The 21465-nt window shown below is 35.9% G+C and overlaps 1 protein-coding gene across 6 annotated transcripts in view; it reads left to right on the top strand.

Moving 5' to 3' along the window:
- Window positions 1-21465, top strand: part of LOC129750541 (uncharacterized) — a 380798-nt gene that overhangs the window by 334192 nt on the left and 25141 nt on the right. For 5 of the 6 annotated variants that reach the window (XM_055745501.1, XM_055745498.1, XM_055745500.1 and 2 more), the window contains exons 9-11: window positions 4652-4801; window positions 5433-5562; window positions 5835-5943. In XM_055745501.1, the coding sequence (XP_055601476.1) occupies window positions 4652-4801; window positions 5433-5562; window positions 5835-5943 (389 nt within the window). The remainder of the gene's footprint in view (window positions 1-4651; window positions 4802-5432; window positions 5563-5834; window positions 5944-21465) is intronic. The other variant, XM_055745502.1, reaches the window with a different exon arrangement.

Genomic DNA, 21465 nt, shown 5'->3' with positions numbered 1-21465 from the left:
AGTTTATTTAACCAATTCTGGTAACAGAATATTGTTCCAGAAGAGTGGAGACAAGTGAGAGTTATAGCCATCCAAAAGCCCGGCAAACCTGCGTCCGATTTTAATTCGTACCGTCCAATAGCGATGTTGTCTTGCATTCGGAAATTGATGGAGAAAATGATTTTGTTCCGATTGGATAAGTGGATGGAAACAAATGGCCTCCTCTCAGATACTCAATTTGGGTTTCGAAGGGGCAAAGGAACAACCGATTGTCTTGCTTTGCTGTCTTCAGAGATACAGATGGCGTACGCAAAACGTGAGCAAATGGCCTCCATGTTTCTAGACATAAATGGAGCTTTTGATGCAGTCTCAATAGATGTTTTGTAAGACAAGTAGCACTCCCGAGGTCTGCCTCCTTTATTGAACAACATCTTATACAGCTTGCTTTGTGAGAAACACCTGAACTTTGCGCACGGTGATATTGCAGTAAGAAGGACTTCATACATGGGCCTTCCACAAGCCTCATGTTTGAGTCCTCTTTTGTATAACTTCTATGTAAGTGACATCGACAACTGTGTCTCTGAAGGCTGCACTTTAAGGCAACTTGCAGATGACGCTGTAGTGTCGGTAACAGGACCTACAGAGTTTCATCTGCACAGGCCTTTACAAGATACTTTGGACAGATTGTCATCCTGGGCTTTGGAGCTTGGGATCGAGTTCTCTACAGAGAAAACGGAAATGGTGGTTTTCAATAAGAAGCATAGATCTGCTCAACCAAAGCTTCAACTTCTAGGCAGAACAATTGCTCAATCGAGGTGTTTTAAATATCTTGGGGTATGGTTTGATTCCAAGTGCACCTGGCGAGCTCACATTGAGTTTTTTTTTAATTCAATAGGCGTTTATTAGGCCATTTTACTTTTTACAAGTTTTAGTGAGCCGAGGGTCTGATAGTTTTTTAAAACTAGGAGGAGGCTGGAAGGGGTTAGGGGAGGGAGAATGAGGTTGAGAGGATGTAGGAGAACTTAAATCTATTCGATCCCTTGATCGGGTCCGGGGGGGTCCAAATGCGTTTCCGCGATGTTTATCATCTATTTCAAGCGAGGGTTGACGGGTTACTTTTTCAGCAGGGAGAGAGGCGGGTTTCAGATGTGATGCTGTAGATGTGTTCGTCCGTTTGGGTTGAGCTGGTTGCTGTTGTTGTTTTTTTCCTTCTATTTGTTTCGGTTCGGCTGGTGGATTAGTTTGTCTACTGTTTTCTGTCATCGGTTGTTTCTGGTCGGCCTTCTTTTTTACAGTTTCCGCAGTACGGGTGGTTCTTACAGCTTTGGCTGTCGTGTTCAGAGGAATTGCATTTGGTACACGAGAGGGGACTCCCGCATCTCGCCTTGGTGTGTCCGTACTGCAGACAATTTCTACACATCAACGGCAACGGATAATACAATCGAGTTCGCACTCGAAGAAATCCAAAATGCAAAAACTCGGGTATTACCGTCCCGTTGATGGTTATTATCAGTGTGGATGTGTCAACAATTTTCGCAGGGGTCTTCTTGGTGATTCTTTGTACATCTATCACATTTTGGGACGATAGTTCGCTGAGCAATTCTTTTTCAGTCATTCCGTTCACTTCGTTACACGTCACTACGAATTTCCGCTGGTTTAATGTAGGATGGCGTTCGATAACAGTCGGTGTTCCATTGGTCAGATTGGTGATTTTTTCAAGTTCACTTATTTGTTGTTTGTTCCTTGACTTAATCACATACCAACCATGTTTTTTCTCAAAGAAACCTTCTATTTTTCACGCTTTTTCGATTGATCTTCCGATGAGAAAAGGGTTCAGCGGAAGCTCATGGCCGTCTGCTGCTTTTAAAATCAGGTAGTGTAGGCGACCATGCCCAGTTTTTAGGATCCATCCATTCCGGTACAGTTCTATCCGGGGGTTCACCCGGCGATGGACTCATCGCACCACTACTATTTCACACCGTACAAGTCGAAAAAAACACAATATGAACAGTAGCCTTTGAATAACGAGCAGCGATCACAAAACGCGTCCGATCTCGTTCGAGGCTAAGAAAAAACTGCCGGGCAAAATTTGTCAAAACTCAGAATCATTCAACAAAAATCAAGTAAAAAAAAAATGAAAAAAAAAGGTTTTTAAGCAAAACTCATCTGCAGTTTTTAAATCGTTTTTAAGGCTAACATCATGATTATTTTTATAAAAACTTATTTAAGGGGGGGGGGGGGGGGTAGGGTCTAACGGGTATAAAAAAACACCATTTTCACGATTTTTTTCTACACTCAGGCAAATTCTTATTATAATTTTCATAAGATGCGTCTTATGAACCGCTTTTTAGAGTGTAAAATTGTATTTCATAACAGTCTTATGAAATTCCTTCAGTTTTCATATGAACATCTTATGAAAAATAGGAGAAATGGCATTGTGAAAATATAATGAACACATTCATTCATTCCATCAATTTTTTTTGTCTAACGGTACGAAGCACTCGCTATTGTTGGTAATTCGGTTTCTTTAACATTTTTGACGCGGGAGTAAGACGAAAAAAGTCGTACAAAATAAGAAAATTCAAAGTAATATAAAATTATCCTAAGGATAAAATGTCCCTCCCACTTCTAAAGAAGCGTATGGGGTGGAGGCAGGACCCAAATGGGCCTACGGGGCCATCACAAAATGGAAAAAAAAAATCTTTCTGATTGGTAAGTTTGAAATGTTTTTGATGTGAACGCTTAATATATTAGTAAACTAAAATATTTTTTTTGTTTACTTTTCAGTATGCTGACAGGAAAAAACGCAAGTTCGAAGAATCGGATGCGGCCAAAAAAACTTCGTTGGAACCGGGGTGTTGCTGTGCTGCTGATGACTACTTCATTATTTTATTAAAAGGAATTGGGAAAACAATAAAGTGAAGGTTTTCAATTTCAAATATCGTAAATTATTCTAATTAGAATTGACTTTCTGTTTCCATAAGAGCCACTTATGAAAAGCTACAAACTCTCATTGGATTAGGTGTTCATCTTCAGAATTCATTCGCGTCATAAGAGAATCTTTTGAATTTCAATGATTTCTCTTATGGCGCCACTTCATAAGAGAATCTTATGGCATACATAATAGTATTTTTCTGAGTGTAGAGCTATCGTTCAAACAAATGTATTCAATTTTTTTGCATTATACAAAGCATTGTTAAAAGAACATTTAGAAATTTTTTCGTAGAAAAATATTGAAAAATGAGCCGGTGACGGAGCATTTTCGAGGATGCCTTTTAGAAAACAGGATTTGCGGTGGACACTGCATCTCAGCACAGAATCATCTGAAGTCAAAAAATCAGAGCAAAATATTTTTAATAGATGTTTTTCTGGACCCCAACGTTTTTATTTAACTTAAAAATATTTTTATGAAATTTTTGTGGCTGTTTGAAGTAAAAACTACGATTTTTCACGAAAAAATCCGCCATTTTTCACCTCTAAAATCTCCCCAAAGTAAAAAAAATCAAAAAAGAAAAACGTTGGGGTCTGGTATTTTATATGTAAAAAATATTTTCCAAATTTGAAAAGAATCGGATAAGTAGTTTTCAAATGACGATGTCCACGAACTTTAAAAATGTGCTTTCGAGAAAAACGCGTTTGAAGTTTCTGCTCTTGCTTTCTTGCAGTATAAGATAGGAGGAGATAAAGGCCTATAACTTCTACAGTTTTGCTTCAATTGACTTGAAAATTTGACACAACATTCTTGAAATGTTTTACAATAAGAAAATAAAAAAAATAAAAGAATCGATTTTTTTAAAGTGTTAGACCCTACCACCCCCCCCCCCCCCCTTAAAAAAACCGAGGCATACATTAAAAAAAATACAGCACAATTTGTTTTGTTTTTTGTTCGATTTGCCAAATAAATTGAATAAATCTTGAATTGAATAAATTGAATAAATTTTTCGAAAAATACGGGCAACCGGGCCGGGCCAGACTGTTCCCAAATTTTGTACCTACTAAATATCCGGGAAAACCCGGGTAAAACCGGGCAATCTGGCAAACTTATCTTAATCGTCTTCAAAATCTTACCACGCAGTTTTCGGTCGACAGTTTCACTCTGAAGATTGGTTTGAGGCACACCAGGAGCACCACAATATGAGCCAAACTTTGTTCCAATTTTAAATGAAGCAAGTTTGAATTCTTAAATTAACCACGAATTTGAAATATTTGTTTAAAGAAAAATGATCATATTTAAGGTAGAAAAGAGAAAACCAAAAAGTCTGTCTAGGTGGAGTTTGGAAAAACGACAACAAATCGACAAATCTGCACAACATTTGTGGAAAATTTAAGTGTATACCAGCTAGGAAGTTTTAAAACTCCCACCGCCTCCCCAAAGGACCACGCATGACTGCAGGACAGGATATCTTTGTCATTCGTTTAGATTGGAATTGAGATCCTATGTTGCCTGAGCGGTTCTGGCCAAATAGGCCAAATTTTAAAAACTTTCTTCGCTGCAAGTCTCGATTCTTTAGATGGGCTTCTACAAATCTTCATAAAAATGAACTTAAGATACGTTCATGAAAAACAACTATATAATTAAATAAAACTAAAGAACTCTTCATGTTTTCGAATATTTCGTTATTTGAACCGAACAATTTCAATACTTTTCCTTTTTGTTTGTTTTTTCTTGCAGGGTGGCCTCGATGCCCAACACCGGCGTCGAGGAGGAGTACTACCGGCTGCGGCATTTCTCGATCACCGGCAAGGGGGTCGTCAATCGGGGCGACTCGCTGAAAAGCCGCCGCAGCAAATCGAACAACAGCGTTGCCAGCTCCAATTCCAGGTGAGATGGGAAATGATTTTTTAAATTTTTCACAGCAGAACTTAAAGCTTGATATTGGCTGTCAAGGGTTGAATTTTTCCTTCCGTTTTGTCCTCCAATTAAAAACTCGAGAAAGGGAGCCTGTCGGTGGGGGAAAATTGAATTTTTATGCCTTTCGTTCTTGAACGTGGCAAAAGAAGGGTTGCAAAAATTCTTATTTAATTAAAATCAAGGTGGCTCTTCAGAATTCAATACAATGGATGTAATTTGAGAGTCCCATTAGGTTAATAATATGAACTTTGAACGTATTAATTGATTTACTGAACTGAAGTAACTCACTTTAGAAGTGGGGAACAAATTCCAAAATTGTTGAAGGCTAAAAATTGAGAAGGTTTCACGCGGTCTTCCTAATGGGCGTTTAATTAATATCCCCAATTATTTTCATATTCAAAGGCTCTTGGACAGTAATTAATTTTAAGGACATACATCTCAAATGAATGCTCGTCCAGTCTTGGGTCGTATTGTAATTAAATATCATTCACTTTTTTGTGTCATTGGAACCGACTGGTTTCACGTTTTCCTGGGTTGTTTCAAATTAAATAACCTTATCTCAATGTTATTCTTATCCTTTTTCCCCATCCAAAAAAAACAGCAACGAACATTTGACGGCAGCCGGAGGTGGAGCGGCACCTGCGGCGGGATCAGCACGAACCTCGGCCACCTGCAGTTTGGCGTCCAGCCGGGAAAGCAGTACATCCAATCCGGCAGCCGGCCCATACAAGTAAGTTCAGGAAGTTTTCATTTTCATTCTGTTATATGCTTTCAGACATTTTTGTGACCTTGCTGGAGAAATCCTTCAAATTTTTCCTTCAAACTTAACATTTGTTCCAGTTTTCGACAGCTCAATTTCAAATAACCCCTTTTTTCTCACTCTCTTTCCGAATAAATCTTCGCTGCCGATTTCAACAAAACATCAATCATTTTATCGGTGAACGAAACGAAAATTCACCGATTGAAAAAAAAACCCGCCACCAACTCCCGTTGGCCCTGCTGGAATCGCAACTCAAGGGTTCTCATGCTGGGCGGACCAGCCGTCGGAAAAAGCTCATTAGTGTCACAGTTTATGACGTCCGAGTACCTGCACGCCTACGATACCAGCATAGGTGAGTCGGGCAGATTATTTTTCTTAATATGTATGTTGGTATGTAAAGTCTTTTTGGATTTTAAGTTTCCTTTCCTTAACAGCTAAATACAAGGTTCTCTCGGGGAAACTTTTGGAGGCTATCTATTACAACGAGACACGTGTCGTTAAAATACTAAACAATTAGGTCAACTGGTGATGCGTACAGATTCCAGGTTAAATACCGCCACCGGCATAGTTTCAAGCAGCGTTGACAAATGTGTGTGAAATCGGTCGCAAACCACCGAACGACAAGAGATTAATGCCGATGCTAGTTAGTACCTTCATTCTAAGTGTAGCAGGTACACCGCCAATCGGCCCCAAAATTGCTGCCCCGGGTTTCCACAAAAGCCAGCCAGAAAGTGTCAACAAACACACATTTGTGCATGTGCATTATGCATCCTTCCTTGTTGTTGCTTTTTGCAGAATGTTGCAACAGGAAAGCTACGCTTTTGCGAAAACCGCAATTGCGGGCGATCCACTAGAGCTAAGTACATCATAGGCAAATGGATGTTCCGGTTCTTGGGAAATTAGACCTGTCAAGTGTCGACCTAATTTTGATCTATCGTTGTAATATTTTGAAACCAGGCTAAAAGACGATATTTTTAAACAAAATTTTTATTATCAATTCGGATTCCGGTAATATTGGCATAATTTTTGGCATTTCCAGTGGTTTCGGATTGAAAAAATACATCAAAGAGATTGGATTGCAAGTATTTTGTGTGTAAAATTCAAATCAAATTCCAAAAAAAAACTAATGGAATATGTCGGATATATTGAAAATGAAGCCTACGTCAAGTTGTTTTTCAGGATGTCAACACTCCTAATGTAGTTAATTTCTACTACTGTAACTCTCTGGAGCCACTGCGCTATGTGTCATATTAATCTTAGTGTTTCTTTAAAGAGATTTTATTACTTAACACTAAACAGCTTTTTGAAACTTCAGATGGCACAGTAAATATAATGGTATGGATTGGATTTTGCGAAAAGGAAAAATTCAAATAATCTTGATTCAAAATAACTACAAAAAATTGCTAGACGGTGTACTGATCCCATTCGCGAAGGATATTCTGGGTCTTATCTTTCTGCCAAATAATGCCATGACTCATGTCTCCAAGAAAAAAATGGAAGGGGTCTCCAAGAGAAATAAGAATTCAAGAGTTTGTTTTGATTAGGTCGTATGAGCCTTTGGACTTGTTTTGAGAATGTTATCAATGAATCGAATGAATTTCCAGTTCTCATTTTAGGAACGTTGGTCCAGTTCATCAATAAATTTGTAAGTCAACGTAAAAATGGACGCAGAACATGCTGATGTACTAGAAATCGACGTTAATTAAGTTTTTATCAATCAAGATGTACTTACGACGTGATGCATTTTTCGTTCGACGTATACCACTTTTGGCACTTGTGTGTTGCTTTGGTGTTGTGTTCGGGTTATTTTTGAGCTGAGAACTGTATTGAAATATAACAAATATTAATTATATCGAAATATAACAAACATCAAACACTGTGACCTACCACGTACCATGCCGATCTTATTTAAAAATAATAAAGTTTTAATGAATGATTAGTGAAATGCCAATAAATAAAAGTGAGATTTCTATTACAATCTGGCACTAACGATATGATCCGTACATGAATATTGATTTCATCATTCAATTTTGAAAGTCTGTAAAATCTGGGCAACTGAGGAAAAATCTGGGCAAAATCTGTGTCTGACCAATATCTGGATGAAGGGTCAAAAGTCTGTGTTTTACAGACAAATCTGGGCACCTGGCAACCCAGATCTAGATCATGATGAATCTAGTATGTTGGTCTCACTTTGGCAAAAAATAGACGAGGGTGGATGCGGTGGTGCGGGCAAAACGCAGTCAAAATTTGATAGCTGGCTGCTCTGATTTTTTGTAAAACACGCCAATCATCAAGATATTGCTCAGACAAATATTTCGCCTTGGCTTTTGCAAATATAATAAATAGAAGCGAACGAAAATCTTCTGGCTGAGTTTCAGGCTGATAAGCAAAACTGGAAGACGTTTTACCAATAGATGAAGGTGTCAGCTTTGTCGGTAGCGGTGAGTAACATGAATTATAAATACCTTCAAAGTCATGCTTATTCAACACTTTTTTCTTCCAAGAGCTGTCTGGAAGCAGCAGAAAGTCATCGAATCGGATGGAAACATGGCGAGGCATGGCATTCCATCGTCCGAGAAGCCTCCGACTTTCTTGCAAGAACATCCGATCTTCATCGAGATGAAACAGCTGCTTCAGGAGAACCCCCGTCTGTTGCCATCGCTACACCCAAAATTCAGCCTCTGTGCCAATGGCGTGTAGTCAATTTCATAGCATCATTGGTACAAGAAGATAACGCGACCGGCACTGATTCGATTTGCGCCCACCGGCATTAACCTCCCAGCGCAACCGAATTGCGTATGTCTGAATGAAACAAAATAAAAACGTTTTCGCGTCCCTCCCCATCGCATCACAAGCCGAAGAAGGATGGAAATAAATACCGGCCAACACCAGGCAGCCAGCGAACCGAACACTGTGCGTGTGAATGTAGCAAAAGCAACAACAAAAACATCCTTCTAATTCAATCTACCGGCAAACACGGCTAAGCTGTTCGTGTGTATGTAGCAAAAGCAACAACAAAAACATTCCTTCAATTCATCGGCAAACAACACCGGCTAAGCTGCCCGGCTTTAGCAGCTGTGTATATGTAGCATGTGTATGTAATAGCAGGCAGTAAGCAAAAGGTGTGTTCAACCAAACCCAATCGAAATCAATTAAAATGGATTGACAGTTGATCAGCTGTTTTTCCAATTGACTTCGATCGATTTCTATTAGGCTGTTGATTGAACAGCCATTCACAAATACTAACGCGTAGGCGCAGTGTTTTCAGATGTAATTTATTTATCGGCTTCGTTCAGAATTCGAAAAGGCGTTTTACTCAACCCTGGCAGGATTAAATCTAGGTCGAAATAGAAAGCTAAGAGGAATAACAATGCGAATATCGTCTCTTCCGTGTCAACAACACCATACTCCATGGGAATATTGTGATAAAAATAAATTTCTTCTATTGTTCAAAATATGTAACATTTATTTATTATTTTTTTAAACTTATTTCATAAAATTTCACATTTGCTTCAGTGCAGCACTGCACTGAAAGATGCTACTGACACCACATCACTGACACAGCACCTCTGGCACAGCACCGCCAATGCCACATCGACCGACACTACTTTAACTAGCACCTGTGCAGTCCAACCAGACACCATTCCAAAACTCCACTCAGCACGACTGGCACAACAACACTGACACAGCACGACAGGCACAGCTCCACCGACTCAGCACGACTGCAACAGCACCACCGACTCAGCACAAATGACACAGCTCCACCGACTCAGCACCCGACAGAGAACACCGCACCGAATGACACCGAATTCAAATAATTTTTCACAACACACCGAATCAGCTGTTTTTTGACAGTAAACAACTGCATTTGTGTTAGTGCGATAGAAACCGATAGAAACGAATCCTGCTCTCGGGCTTGATCGTTTTCGATTGGTTTCGATCGATTCCGATTGGCTTCATTGAACGTCAATTGGATTAGTTTCGACCAAAACATTGGCTGAGTAAACAACCATTTACCAATCGAAATCGATTGAAACCAATTTCAATTGGCTATTGAACGGGCCTAAAGTTGCCTCACAGTTCTCATTCATTGGGTTTCCCGTTCCTTCACTCCCGTTCCCTTTCCCGTTTCCATCTTAAGACAAAGGAATGCATCGAAAGGAGGCCAAACGCCGGGAAGCCGCCGTTGTACGTTTTTTTTGTGATTGATCGGTAACAGAAAGCCTATGACAAATATCCCTCCTCCTGCATGAAGCTCGAATAGTACACTGGTTAGAATGTCGGACTGGCAAGACGATACAAATGGTGATGTGAGTTCGATTCTCACTACAGCACTGTGGTTTTAATTTTATTTTCTTGTTTCTGGGATGAGTTATCCAATAGGAAGGAAATCCCATAAAATGTTTTTCTTGTTTCGCTTGAATGTAGTGGTCATCATTTTGGTTGGGAGCCGAGTCCTTATGCCAGTTACGGTTTTTCAAACATACCGTCTTCGGCACAGTGCACATTTCAGCGCATTATCGGCACAGAGATTTGCTAAAAAGGCATTGGATTTTTGCAACCTCTTCTATGGGTGTACTCCGAAGATCCAATCGAGTAATCCGGATCTGATGGGTATCATTTGGGAGAACCAGAAAGAGTTTTTTGCCCTTTTGAACGAAGGAACCGATGAGCTGAAGGGTGGTGGCTGGGGCGGCGTCAGCGGTGCAGTGACGTAGCGCATGATGTAGCCTCGACTGCCGCTTCGATGGTGACAAAGGACTGAAGCAATTGTCAAATCACATACAAACGGACCGTACTGACTTTTTGGAACCAAAACGTCAGTTCCCCTTTGATTTCAATTGCATTTTGGTACCAAAACGACAGTGCGGTACTGAAATGTCAGTTCGAAAATTTTCTGCTCTTTCAGCCCCTTGGATGGTGAACACCCTGAGTCCGACCTTGATGCCATTGATCGGACAAGCAACATACGGTTTTGGATTTTGGTTGTTTGGTGCACCCTTCAAAGATCCTTCCTTTTATCACGATTGATCACAGCTATTTCGGAGCATCCGAAAAGTGTGGAGTGTATATTAATTTAAGATACAAAAAAGTGTTTCGAATAAAATGAAATCATTGAATACTCAAATCATTTCTTTGTCTCCGGAAGTTTAATTTAAATAATATAAAATAAACTAAAACCCAACACCTGGTATCCCTTTTTTCAATATGGCTGTACGTGCAATTTGGCATTTGAGACCACCATACTAGATTCATCATGATCTAGATCTAAATACTGTTTAAAATCTTAGAGCTAGTTCACTGGTGTTGGGAAAAAGTGGTAGAAATTTTGTCACTTGTAGCACATATTGAAAATTTCATTATGCAAAAATGTTTTCAAGATCTTTGGGCGTTGAATTTTTTTACAGCACTGTTTCTATTTCAGTCGTATGTGATGGAAATATCGCTATTTTTGCATCCCAGCATGCGAAAATACAACACGTGTTGTAAAAAAACTTGAAGGCCACAGATCTTGAAAATGTTTTTGCATGGCAAAATTTTCAAAATGTAAAAATTTCTACCACTTTTTCCCAACACCAGTGAACTTGCTCTTAGGAATATCTTTGCCAGATGTGTGTTAAAGGATTATCAGAAGTTTGGATCAGTCCACGAGATGCAAATATGTGATAGATACGATCGATCTTAAAGATTTACAATTTTTTAGTCGAATAGAACAAACACCCTTATTCTTTTTTACGGCGTATCTGAGTTTCGATCGAAAGAATACTTTCAAACGAATTCGAAAAAGTCATTCTTGTTGTAGTTCTTTCTTTATTTGCTTTCGTGGTACGATCTGGCCCAACTTGGCATTGTTTTAGTTCGAACGCGATACGTTCGAAGTTGGTGTTAGATACTTTTTTGATAACATGTACTCCAACCAGTCGTGGTTATTAAATGTTTTTAGTTTTTTAATCATTAGTTTCGACGTTTTCTTAAGAAAACATAAAGTGCGCTTATAGGAATTTCCACCCTAAAAATATGTATTTTCCAATTTACTCAACTTAATTTTAGTTGTGTAATTTTGAAAGGTTTCATGATTATTTAGGTGAAATTTAATTCCTGATGAGCATAATCATAAAAAATGTGTGTGCGCTTATAGGAATTTCAGCACCTTTTATACAGCTGAATCCAAAATGTCTGAGTTGGTGTCTGAATTGGGTGGTGTAATTAGTCGAAATCGATGAAAAGTACAGAACGGAAAAGATGGCTGGATTGATAAAGATATAGATAGGTTACCAGATTGTCCGGTTTTATCCGGGCTCGCCCGGATATTTAATATAACATTAGGGACTAGTCCGGTTCGGCCCAGATTTCATTGAAAAAGCCTGGATTTTACCCCTTTTTTTCACTTTATTTGGCAAATCAAACAAACAAACAAAAAAATAAATTGTGTAATTTTTTTTTGTTTATGCGCCCAAAACGAATTTTTCTGAGAAAGTTTTGCAAAAATATTCATGAAAGGTTTTTTGAAAGCCTAAAATACGATTTAAAATCTGTCGAAGATTTGGGTTGTGGAAAAAATTGTCCAGATTTTTGGTTTTTAATTTTGAAATAAAATTCGGGCATTTCATTCGACCAAAAATTTGCCAGGTTTTATATAAAATTGCTCGGATTTTTCCGGCCCGAATACGTGCTGAAAAAATCTGGCAACCTTATTGTAGGCACTTATTTTGCGCCACGCGTGAGGTGACTAAAACAGAGTCATCCAAGTCACTCGATTTCCAGAAGTCACTCTTGGTGAGAAACGTCACTTCGGATGAATTTTGTGAGCCCTTTCTTACCTTATTCTACTAGTCACCGTGACACAGTGGTTTAAAACTCGAAAAACGTGATCATGGGCTTTTGAAAGCTAAAATTTCAAAATATCTTTATTGTATGTTCAAGAATGTTTCATCATTTTAAAATTCGCATATTTTATTGTAATTTTTTTGCTAATCAATTCACCTATAAGTGAGATAATTTTTCCATTTTTATGTATTTATCATTTTACCAGCATGACGCCTTAAGAAAAGTTGTAGATCATCAAATTTGAAGAAACTTCGTTGAAGACTTCAAAGCTCTATCAACATGTTTAAAAGACATTTTTCAAAATCTAACCTAAAAAAACGGAAAATGCGTATAACTTATTTCGAAGCGAGTTTTGAGACAAACTTTGTATGAGAGAGTTGTGACAATTGTAAAACTACACAACTTCATTGAAGGTGTCACTATTTTGAAGTTTAATGATACTTTTTGGGAGATTTCTTTAAAAAAAAGGCATGTTTTCATTGTTCAATATCTCTAAAAGTTGCAACCTCACCAAAACAAAAATAAATACATTAGAAAGTGCAATCTTTCAACTTTCATGGACATATAGTTTCATTTGTATACATGAGGTTTTACTACTAAAATAACTTTGTCTCAAAACTTACTTCGAAATAAGTTATACGCATTTTTCGTTTTTTGAGGTAAGTTTTTTGAAAAATGTCTTCTAAACATGTTGTTTTAAGAGATAGAGCTTTGCCGTCTTCAAAAAAGTTTCCTAAAATTTGATGATCTACAACTTTTCTCAAAACGTCATAGTGGTAAAATGATAAATACAAAAAATAGAAAAATTATCTCACCTATAGGTAAATTGATCAGGAAAAAAAATACAATCGGTAGAAACACTCTAGAGAACATACTATAAAACTATTTTGACAATAAGGCCTTCAAAAATCCCATAATCACGTTTTTCGAGTTTTAAACCACTGTGCGTGGGTGAGAATCACCGCATTTGCGTGACGATTTTAGGTGAGAATTGTCGGTACCTTTTGAGATGGTGACGAGATGTGAATTTGAGGAAAAAATTATGCAAGCACATTTCGGTTTAAAGTTAATCATACTTATAATTTTTGCACCGAAGAAAAATTGTTTCTCGGAGAATTTAGATAAAATCGAAGAAAGTTCGTTTGAGCTTGAGGCGAGCAAATATTTTTCCCTTATTTTCAATTTCATTTCAAGAAAAGTGGGTAAAAATAACAGCAGTTAATTAATGGAGTGCTTATGGATTTGGCTTTCTAAATATTATGAAGAATTTTAGACGTATTTTTTATGTAATCGAATGTTGCCAATTTTTTTTAAAAAAAAGATGGTTTAAACTTCAAATATTTTTTTTTTAATATTCACCACCTTTTTATCCACAGACTAGAATTGCCTCAAATTAGCACTTTATGGAGTTAAAACCACTTTAAATCACTTTAACTGATTTCCGACGCTGTGACGAGAGGGAAAATTTAACCAATACTTGGCGATTTTTCTCATTCCATTTCAGCTTCCATTTTTATCATTTAAAAAAAAACACTTCTTTGATCGCACAAATAGACTGTTTTTTTTTCGTATCTTGCAGCTTGCTTACACCACATAATTTGATGGCAGCATACCTAATTAAACCCGGAATTTTCACTCTTCCTTTAAAAAATTCATTCCAAAGCGCGAATTTCACAATTTTCACAGATGTGTTAATTTAGGCTAACTTGCATCGACTACCAGAATTAGCTATTTCCCAGCTTGTTGAACAACAGCTGATTTCTCATTGATTACAAGTTTTTTGACAGCCTCTGATCTACTGAATAACAACAACACTAAGCATGTTCAATGACCGCGCAGTATCTACATGTGTTTGGCGCCGAAATCGAATGCAAGTTAAACAATATGTGTCAAAATATCGTTTATTCAGTTAGATGTGAGTTTCTATCGATTCATCGCGTTTGAAATTGATAAAAAATATGAAATTTCTTCTGAAAAGATTTCTATTTCGAAAAATCATTGAACAAATCTAATATTCACAGCTCAAAATAAAAATCAACTGGGATGTTATGATTTTTCAAAGCAAAAAATATTAATAAAGCGGACCAAAACGTCTGTCTCAGGAAATACCTGATAGGATGACGATTCACGCGTGGCGCAGAATAACCAGAGGGAATATACTAAAACTATTTAAAAAAATTATAAAATGTACGTCTTAGTGGTCGAGTGGTTAGCTTGCTAAGACGGTATTCGCTGGTCCACTGATGGCATGGGTTCGATTCCAATCTCGGTATTAGTTGTTTAATGTTAATCTTAAGCATGCGCGGATCTACGGGGGGGGGGTGATGGGGGTGATCACCCCCCCCCCCCCCAAGCGGGAAAAATAAATCATCTGTAAAATGGTTACAATTTTTTTATCTCAAGATGAAATATAACTTTTTCATGTGTCAAAATATCTACACATTGACATTACCATTTTTACGCGTGCATAAGAATTCAAAAGCTGCTTAAACATATTCTTGATTTATGCGCGTGTGTAACTTCGTGTTGGCGTCGGGCGTGCGAAAAGCATGACAGCAGATTTTTGTGCAAATTGGAGTGAAACTTCTCATTCGTGCTTCAAAGAAAGTGTTTTTTAGATGGAAAAGAAAAAGGGTATCAAACAAATTTAGGGTCATCATTCAAAATTTCGTATTTCAATTCAGATTAAATAATCAGGTTCAGATTAAATAATTGAATTAGTGAGCGAGATCGAATCCTCAAAATATCAGAATTTGAATTTCTGATTGAAGGCTACGAAACAAATTTCAGTTCTTGGTACATTTTTTAAATAAATGTTAAGTAACGCAATTAACTGTAATTAAAGTTCTAATTTGGAATAAAGATTTAGAAATCACGTTTTTACATTTTAGAAATAATTTTGAAATATCGGAATCAGATTAATAATTCAAATATTTAATTTAAGATTTTTTTAAACCAATATAAAAATATCAAGAAAGTATTTCGCTGAGAATGATTAAAATCGTAGGAGATCGCAAACTTGTTGATTTAATTTTACAATTCAATTTTTTGAATCAATGTCACAACTCAGCTGAAAATTTCAAATTTCAAAGAAATTAAATATTTTCTCAAAACACACTTATTTGATGCTCAAAATCTATACCAGATTTTAGAAAAATTTCAAATATTTTAACCATATCTAAAAATAAGTTTCTACATTGTAACTGAAGCTTTCATTGTACAAATGAAGCTAACCGTTTTATAGTAGGGCATTTTTTCATAAATTACTATTTAATGTTTGTTTTTTTTACGGCAAATCAGTCCAAGCTTTTAATGACAAACGAATTTTATTTTATGCCTTATTCTGGGTATCGAATAAAACTCGTTTGTCATTAAAAGCTTGGAAGGATTTGCCGTTAAAAAACAAACATCAATTAAAATACAGTCGACCCTAGATCAACACATAACTATTTGTTTAGATACGTGCTTATTTGTGTTTTAAATGTTTATTTGTCTAAGATTGTTTTTTGATCCACGTCTTTGAATTGATATTTGTTGTTTTATCCATAATACCAGAGATGCTCATTTGAGTAAGTTGAAATCATACCAACAGATTTAATTTTGACTGAAAATAAATAAAGTACGATTTTCAAAATTAAATTGCTTATGGATTTCTTATCTGATAAAAATAAACAAATGATCATATTATATTCCCAACTAGATAAATATATGTAAACTTCATACCAGTGAAAAAAAAAACATTGGCGTTTTGCTTAAGACTAAGCAAGTCACAAACAGATTTACAGAATTCTTTGAACAAACTTTTTTTTAATTGTCTTAAATATTGCTGAATTCTCTTCATCTTTAGCATCAACATTTTTCCTGTCATAGTTTTTCTTTTTCCCAATCACTTAAAAAATTTTGACCCTTTTTTCTGAAAATTTACTAAATCACCCCCCCTAAGAGCAATCTCTAGATCCGCGCCTGATCTTAAGTTGTACATGTCATTTATTCAGTCTGTGAAGCCTAAATCGGCTAAGACGGTGTATGTCCTTTTTTTTTTAAAAAAAATCCAGATAGTATTACAAAAGCTGAATTGGCGAGACTCACAAAATTGACATATTTGAGCAACTCTCATTGATTATCCGGAAAATCTGGGAGAATCTTTTTTGAAAACTGTAATTTGGAAAACTCGCATACCTTAATGTATTTATCTGATAAATCTCATTTTTAGTAATATTAAAGGCTTGTGATATAGCTCAGTTGGCAAGTCTGTTGCCTCCTGAGCCGATGTCCGCGAGTTCAAGCCCAAGAGTAAACATCGAACGCAGTTGTACCGGATAGTTTTTCAATAACGATCCGCCAACTGCAACGTTGATAAAGTCGCGAATGCCATAATGATGGTAAAACGACTATAATCGAAACAAAAAAAAAGTAATATTAAAAATGAAAAAAAAAAAAAATAGTCGGTAAATAAGATTTTAACAATGAAAGCTGCATTGACTTAAACACTTACTTACTCAAACCAAAAATATTATCGTGTAAAATCTCCGCCAAATGTCGCCTTCTCTTCCTTTAACGACAATATGGTTTTGCTAGTGGCTCCAGAGATTCCACCATTGTATATCTAACCACAACATTTCAGATATCTGAACTATGATAGTTTACTCAACATTATCAATCTTCAATTAACATTCATTTTAACTGACTTGCGTTGAGAAAAGGAAAAACACAAAATGCCATCCATCTAGAAACCTTAAACTCTTTTGAGCACCACTTAAATGTAATGTCAATATCTACTGATATGCTTCAAGCGCTGATGTTTTAACGTCCATTAATTTGAAATCCCGCTAATTTATTAACATCAAATAAAACCCATCATATGGTTCAGAAAATCTTATAAAAAAAGTAACAAACAACTATTAAGATCTGTTTTCCGTGAAAATCGACGTTATTCTATAGTACTTTTCAATGCTCACACTCTCTACAGTATGCTAGTCCAACACAAAACACTCCCGCGCCAGTCAAGAGCGACAGATGCTTTGCATAAACAAGCAACAGCCAGCAGCCGAGTACAAAAGTCGGTTGCATTGTTTGGAAACATTGTCCTCCAGTCGATTGGCTTGATTGGATTTTCTTGCATCCTGCAACAGATGGAAGCATCTGGTGGTCGTAGAAAGGAATTTGCCAACGAGCGAAAGCGTTATGTGACAACATCGTATGTTGGTATGTTGTTGGTAGCTCAACCAAGTGTAGAATAGAACAAACTGGCTACACGTCCTCAGTGAGGTTAGTTAACAAATTTGATTAGGTCAGTCAAATATGCAAAGTGCTGCACTACATACCGTTCTGCTAGATGCCACTATTGAACACGTTCTTTGGAAATTTTAAGAATTGTTTTCACTTTGACAAGAAGTCTTGTACATTGCATTTCATGATATCCTACTGGGTTCCAAAAGAATATCAATACTCAGAAAAGCCAGGATTGATCAGGTGGGATTGGTGCAGCTGGTAATAAAATATTATTAAATTCTAAACGAATCCGACGCTACAATTTCGTCCATTACCACACTCTCGTTTAACATCAGAGAGTGGTCAACAACACTGAGGGTAACCAAATTGAAAGCATGTCATGTTCAAAACCCATGCAATTTTCCCCAGTTTCCGGTTACCAGCACCCAGTCTCAAGCAATCGATAACCCTTACATTTCGTAAAATGTTGCCATTACCCAACGGGAAACCGCTTTGTTTTCATAGTTCATTAATTTTCAAACACCCACGCATAGCACACATACACGCATACGTTTCCAGAAGCACACAGACGAAAGTTAAAATAACCCATTTTCAAATCCTTTTGCCAAAATAGAAAATTCATCAGCAACGTAATGTTGCCAGGGATGAGCTCTGAGGAAGCTTTCGAGAAGCACCTACCTATGTAGGAGTTCGATTCGAAATTTCCTTCCATTTTCCAACAGCAATTTCATGGGATTGAACTTCACCTACAAGCAAGCAAGCACACATCCCGGGTGCACATGGTTGGATGAACAAATTTGAGTCAACATCAAAGTAAAAATAAGCCATTAAGGCGCGCTGTAACTGTTTCGTAGCAAAGAGACTGGCGGCTGCCTGCTAGCTAGCTGCTCCATTGACCAAGTGCTGTCAAATTTGTTTCGGTTGCCAGTATTGAGCAGCTAATTGGGTGGAAGCGATGTTCGACATTTGTGTGTGAGAAGCCTGGAGTTGGGAATTTCGAAACAGTAGAAATAAATAACTTCCTTTAAATCCTTTTTTATGATGCTTCCATATTTTCAGGTGCAAGAAAAGCAAATTTTTGAACATTCCGTATAAAGCCAACGTTTCTCCGGAAAAAATCCCAAAAATCAATTTAGGACCAAACATGTTTTCCTCGAAATGACATCGTAGCTCATCGTGACATCGTGTAATGAATTTTCATCTCATTTGTCATAAGAAAAAAATCGTTTTCCCTATTTCATGTAACTGTTACAGGTCATTTTTGAGCTTGAGCTTGCTATCAACTTCGGTAAATGGTAAAGAGGATGTGCCATGGAAATCGCTTTGGTATATGATGTGGCCACCGAAAATTTACTCTCCTGAGCTCCTGAAATGCCTAATTTTCCTATTGAAACTCTTGATTCGAACTGCAAACTAAACTCAATGACTAATCGGACTTTTTAGGCCAAATTCTCTTATTTTTAAAAATTTACATTCTTTGATTGTGCAGTTCTTAGGTTCCATTATTTATAGTTCCTTATCTTTTAAAATTCCCAAGCTTTTTACTGAAACACTTTATTGATCCCTACATATTTCTGGACTGTATCCGGAAATTTGTTGAGGGCAAAAAAAGACGAAAATTTGAGTGCTTCGAGAGACCCTAAAACCAAATACGATTCAGCTAATAGTGCCACAGGTCGGTTTTTTGGGCCAATGCTGGTTTCTGGCAATTTCTAATTTTTTCTTTGTGTTCGAAAAACAAACAAAAACCAAAAATAACTATTTCAGTGTTGAAACATGTACTGAAATATATCATTCAACGTTTTGAACTTTCAATCCAAGATTTTTTTAAATTTGAAACCCCATGAAGATTTTTTCCAAGTAAAATTTTCGCCGTAGTAACGGAAAATTACTTGATCTTAAAATGTATTTGAATATTAGTGATAACAAGCAAGTCAAAAAATTTTCTCGCCTCCGAGATTTAGTCTTAAGTTGAGACATTTCGTTGAGACATTTCGTTCCACGACACTATTTGACGTTTAAGAATTGAAACTAACTTTAATTGTAAATTGCAATTTAATTAATCTTTTGTATAGCAACTTAAAACTTGACATACAAAAACCCTACTTCGTCTTCAGAATGGGATTTTATGAAGAAAGTACAGGTAAGAAGTAAGTAAGAACAGAGAAATCGTTTATTGTTATGCTGATATAAATTAATCTTCAAGAAACCAATTTCAGACTAAATTTTATTACGTGTTTTTGTTCTTCTAAATGCTCAACAGAACACATAATTAAAACAAGGCCACGAAATTTACATTTTTCTGAGGTGCAATGAATTCAAATGGTTATTTTGAATATGCTATTTTTCTTGTAGCTTTTTTTTTTATTGAAATGACTTTTTAAAATAAGTTAAAAGTATTTGAGAAATTTCTGCACATTTAATACAAAAACTCAAATCAAAAATACATCATTTAAAAATAAAAGTTTTAAATTAATTATCAACTTTCCTCGAGAATTCAAGTAAATATGAGTTCTGCGAAAAAAGTTATTGAAGTTTTATGTTTTTTCTCAATATTTAAATTTTTAGGAATTTTTAAAGCAAACTGAATTTTAAATATTTTTTAAGCATAAATGTAATCTTTCTGAAGTTTTCAATGAATGTGTTAAATGAAATTAGGTTTTTTTTCACACTTTCTGCAGTTACGTCAAAAATACTCTTAATAATAAACGAACATCGGTAAATCGATTCTTCATTTACCGATGTTCGTTTATTTTTTACCGAAAAAATTACCGATCAGTTAAACAATTTACACATGTTAGGATTTCGGTAAAAAAATTACCGAACTCGGTAATTTTCGTTTCCTGTGTAAATTCTTATGGAGAAACGTGTTTGTTAAAAAAAACCTTCTGAAATGTTTAAAAAAATACTTATCTTGTTCATTTTAATTATTTTATTTACATAGTATACCGTCTCACGTCTTCATTTTCATATTTTGTTCAAATAAACTTACGTAATTTCAAAGTAAAGTTTTTTTCTATTCTTTAATTAACTTGCCGTATTTTTCAGTCGAAATATTTAAATTTTAGAAATAATGTTAACAAATTTGTCTATGGTTTTTAATTCTGAATTTTTGTGTACTTGACACATAAGCCCTTAAAGCTTAATTTTTAATAAGAAAAACATATATTCAACCTTCTGTTCTTTCCAGGACCCAATATTTCATTCAAAAGTGACAAAATACCCAGAGCTTGTAATTTAAAACTTTAAATCATGTGATTAAAAATTTAAAAACTTTTCTTTTTTTTTTTGTAAAATCGTGTTTTATGAATCGATCATGATTTTTAATTATTCTTAAAAAGTTTGAAAAATGATTTGAAGTAGCAACTTTAAACTTAATTTTTATGTGAAATGTTAACTAACTTTGTTCTTTCAATATTGACAACAAAACTTGGAACTCCTTTTATTTCTTTTTTTATCAGTTTTCATAGATCATTCACGAAATTACTCATTTCCCAACATTTCCTTGTAAGTATAATAGAACATGAAGTTATTATTTTGAACTTCAAAAATGAACTTTTAAAGTCATTTATTTTTATAACTGGAAGATTTTTTCTATAAATAGGTTTTATCTCTGACTTCTGTCACTGGCACTTTTCAAATAATAATAAATATATTCTTCTTTTTATCAAATTAAATTAATCCATCAATCATTGAATAAATTCTCCAAAGTTCAAAATTGTTTTTTCAGTTATCAAAAATTCACATTTTTAATCACGATTCAATATTTTTTGTTCGAATTCAAAATACTTTTCAATCAACCTTTCAGTTAAAA

This window comes from Uranotaenia lowii, chromosome 3 (assembly GCF_029784155.1).
Source record: "Uranotaenia lowii strain MFRU-FL chromosome 3, ASM2978415v1, whole genome shotgun sequence".
In the NCBI taxonomy this organism is placed as follows: domain Eukaryota; kingdom Metazoa; phylum Arthropoda; class Insecta; order Diptera; family Culicidae; genus Uranotaenia; species Uranotaenia lowii.
The sequence above is the reverse complement of the archived record's forward strand: the minus strand, read 5'-3'. Positions and strand labels throughout refer to the sequence as shown.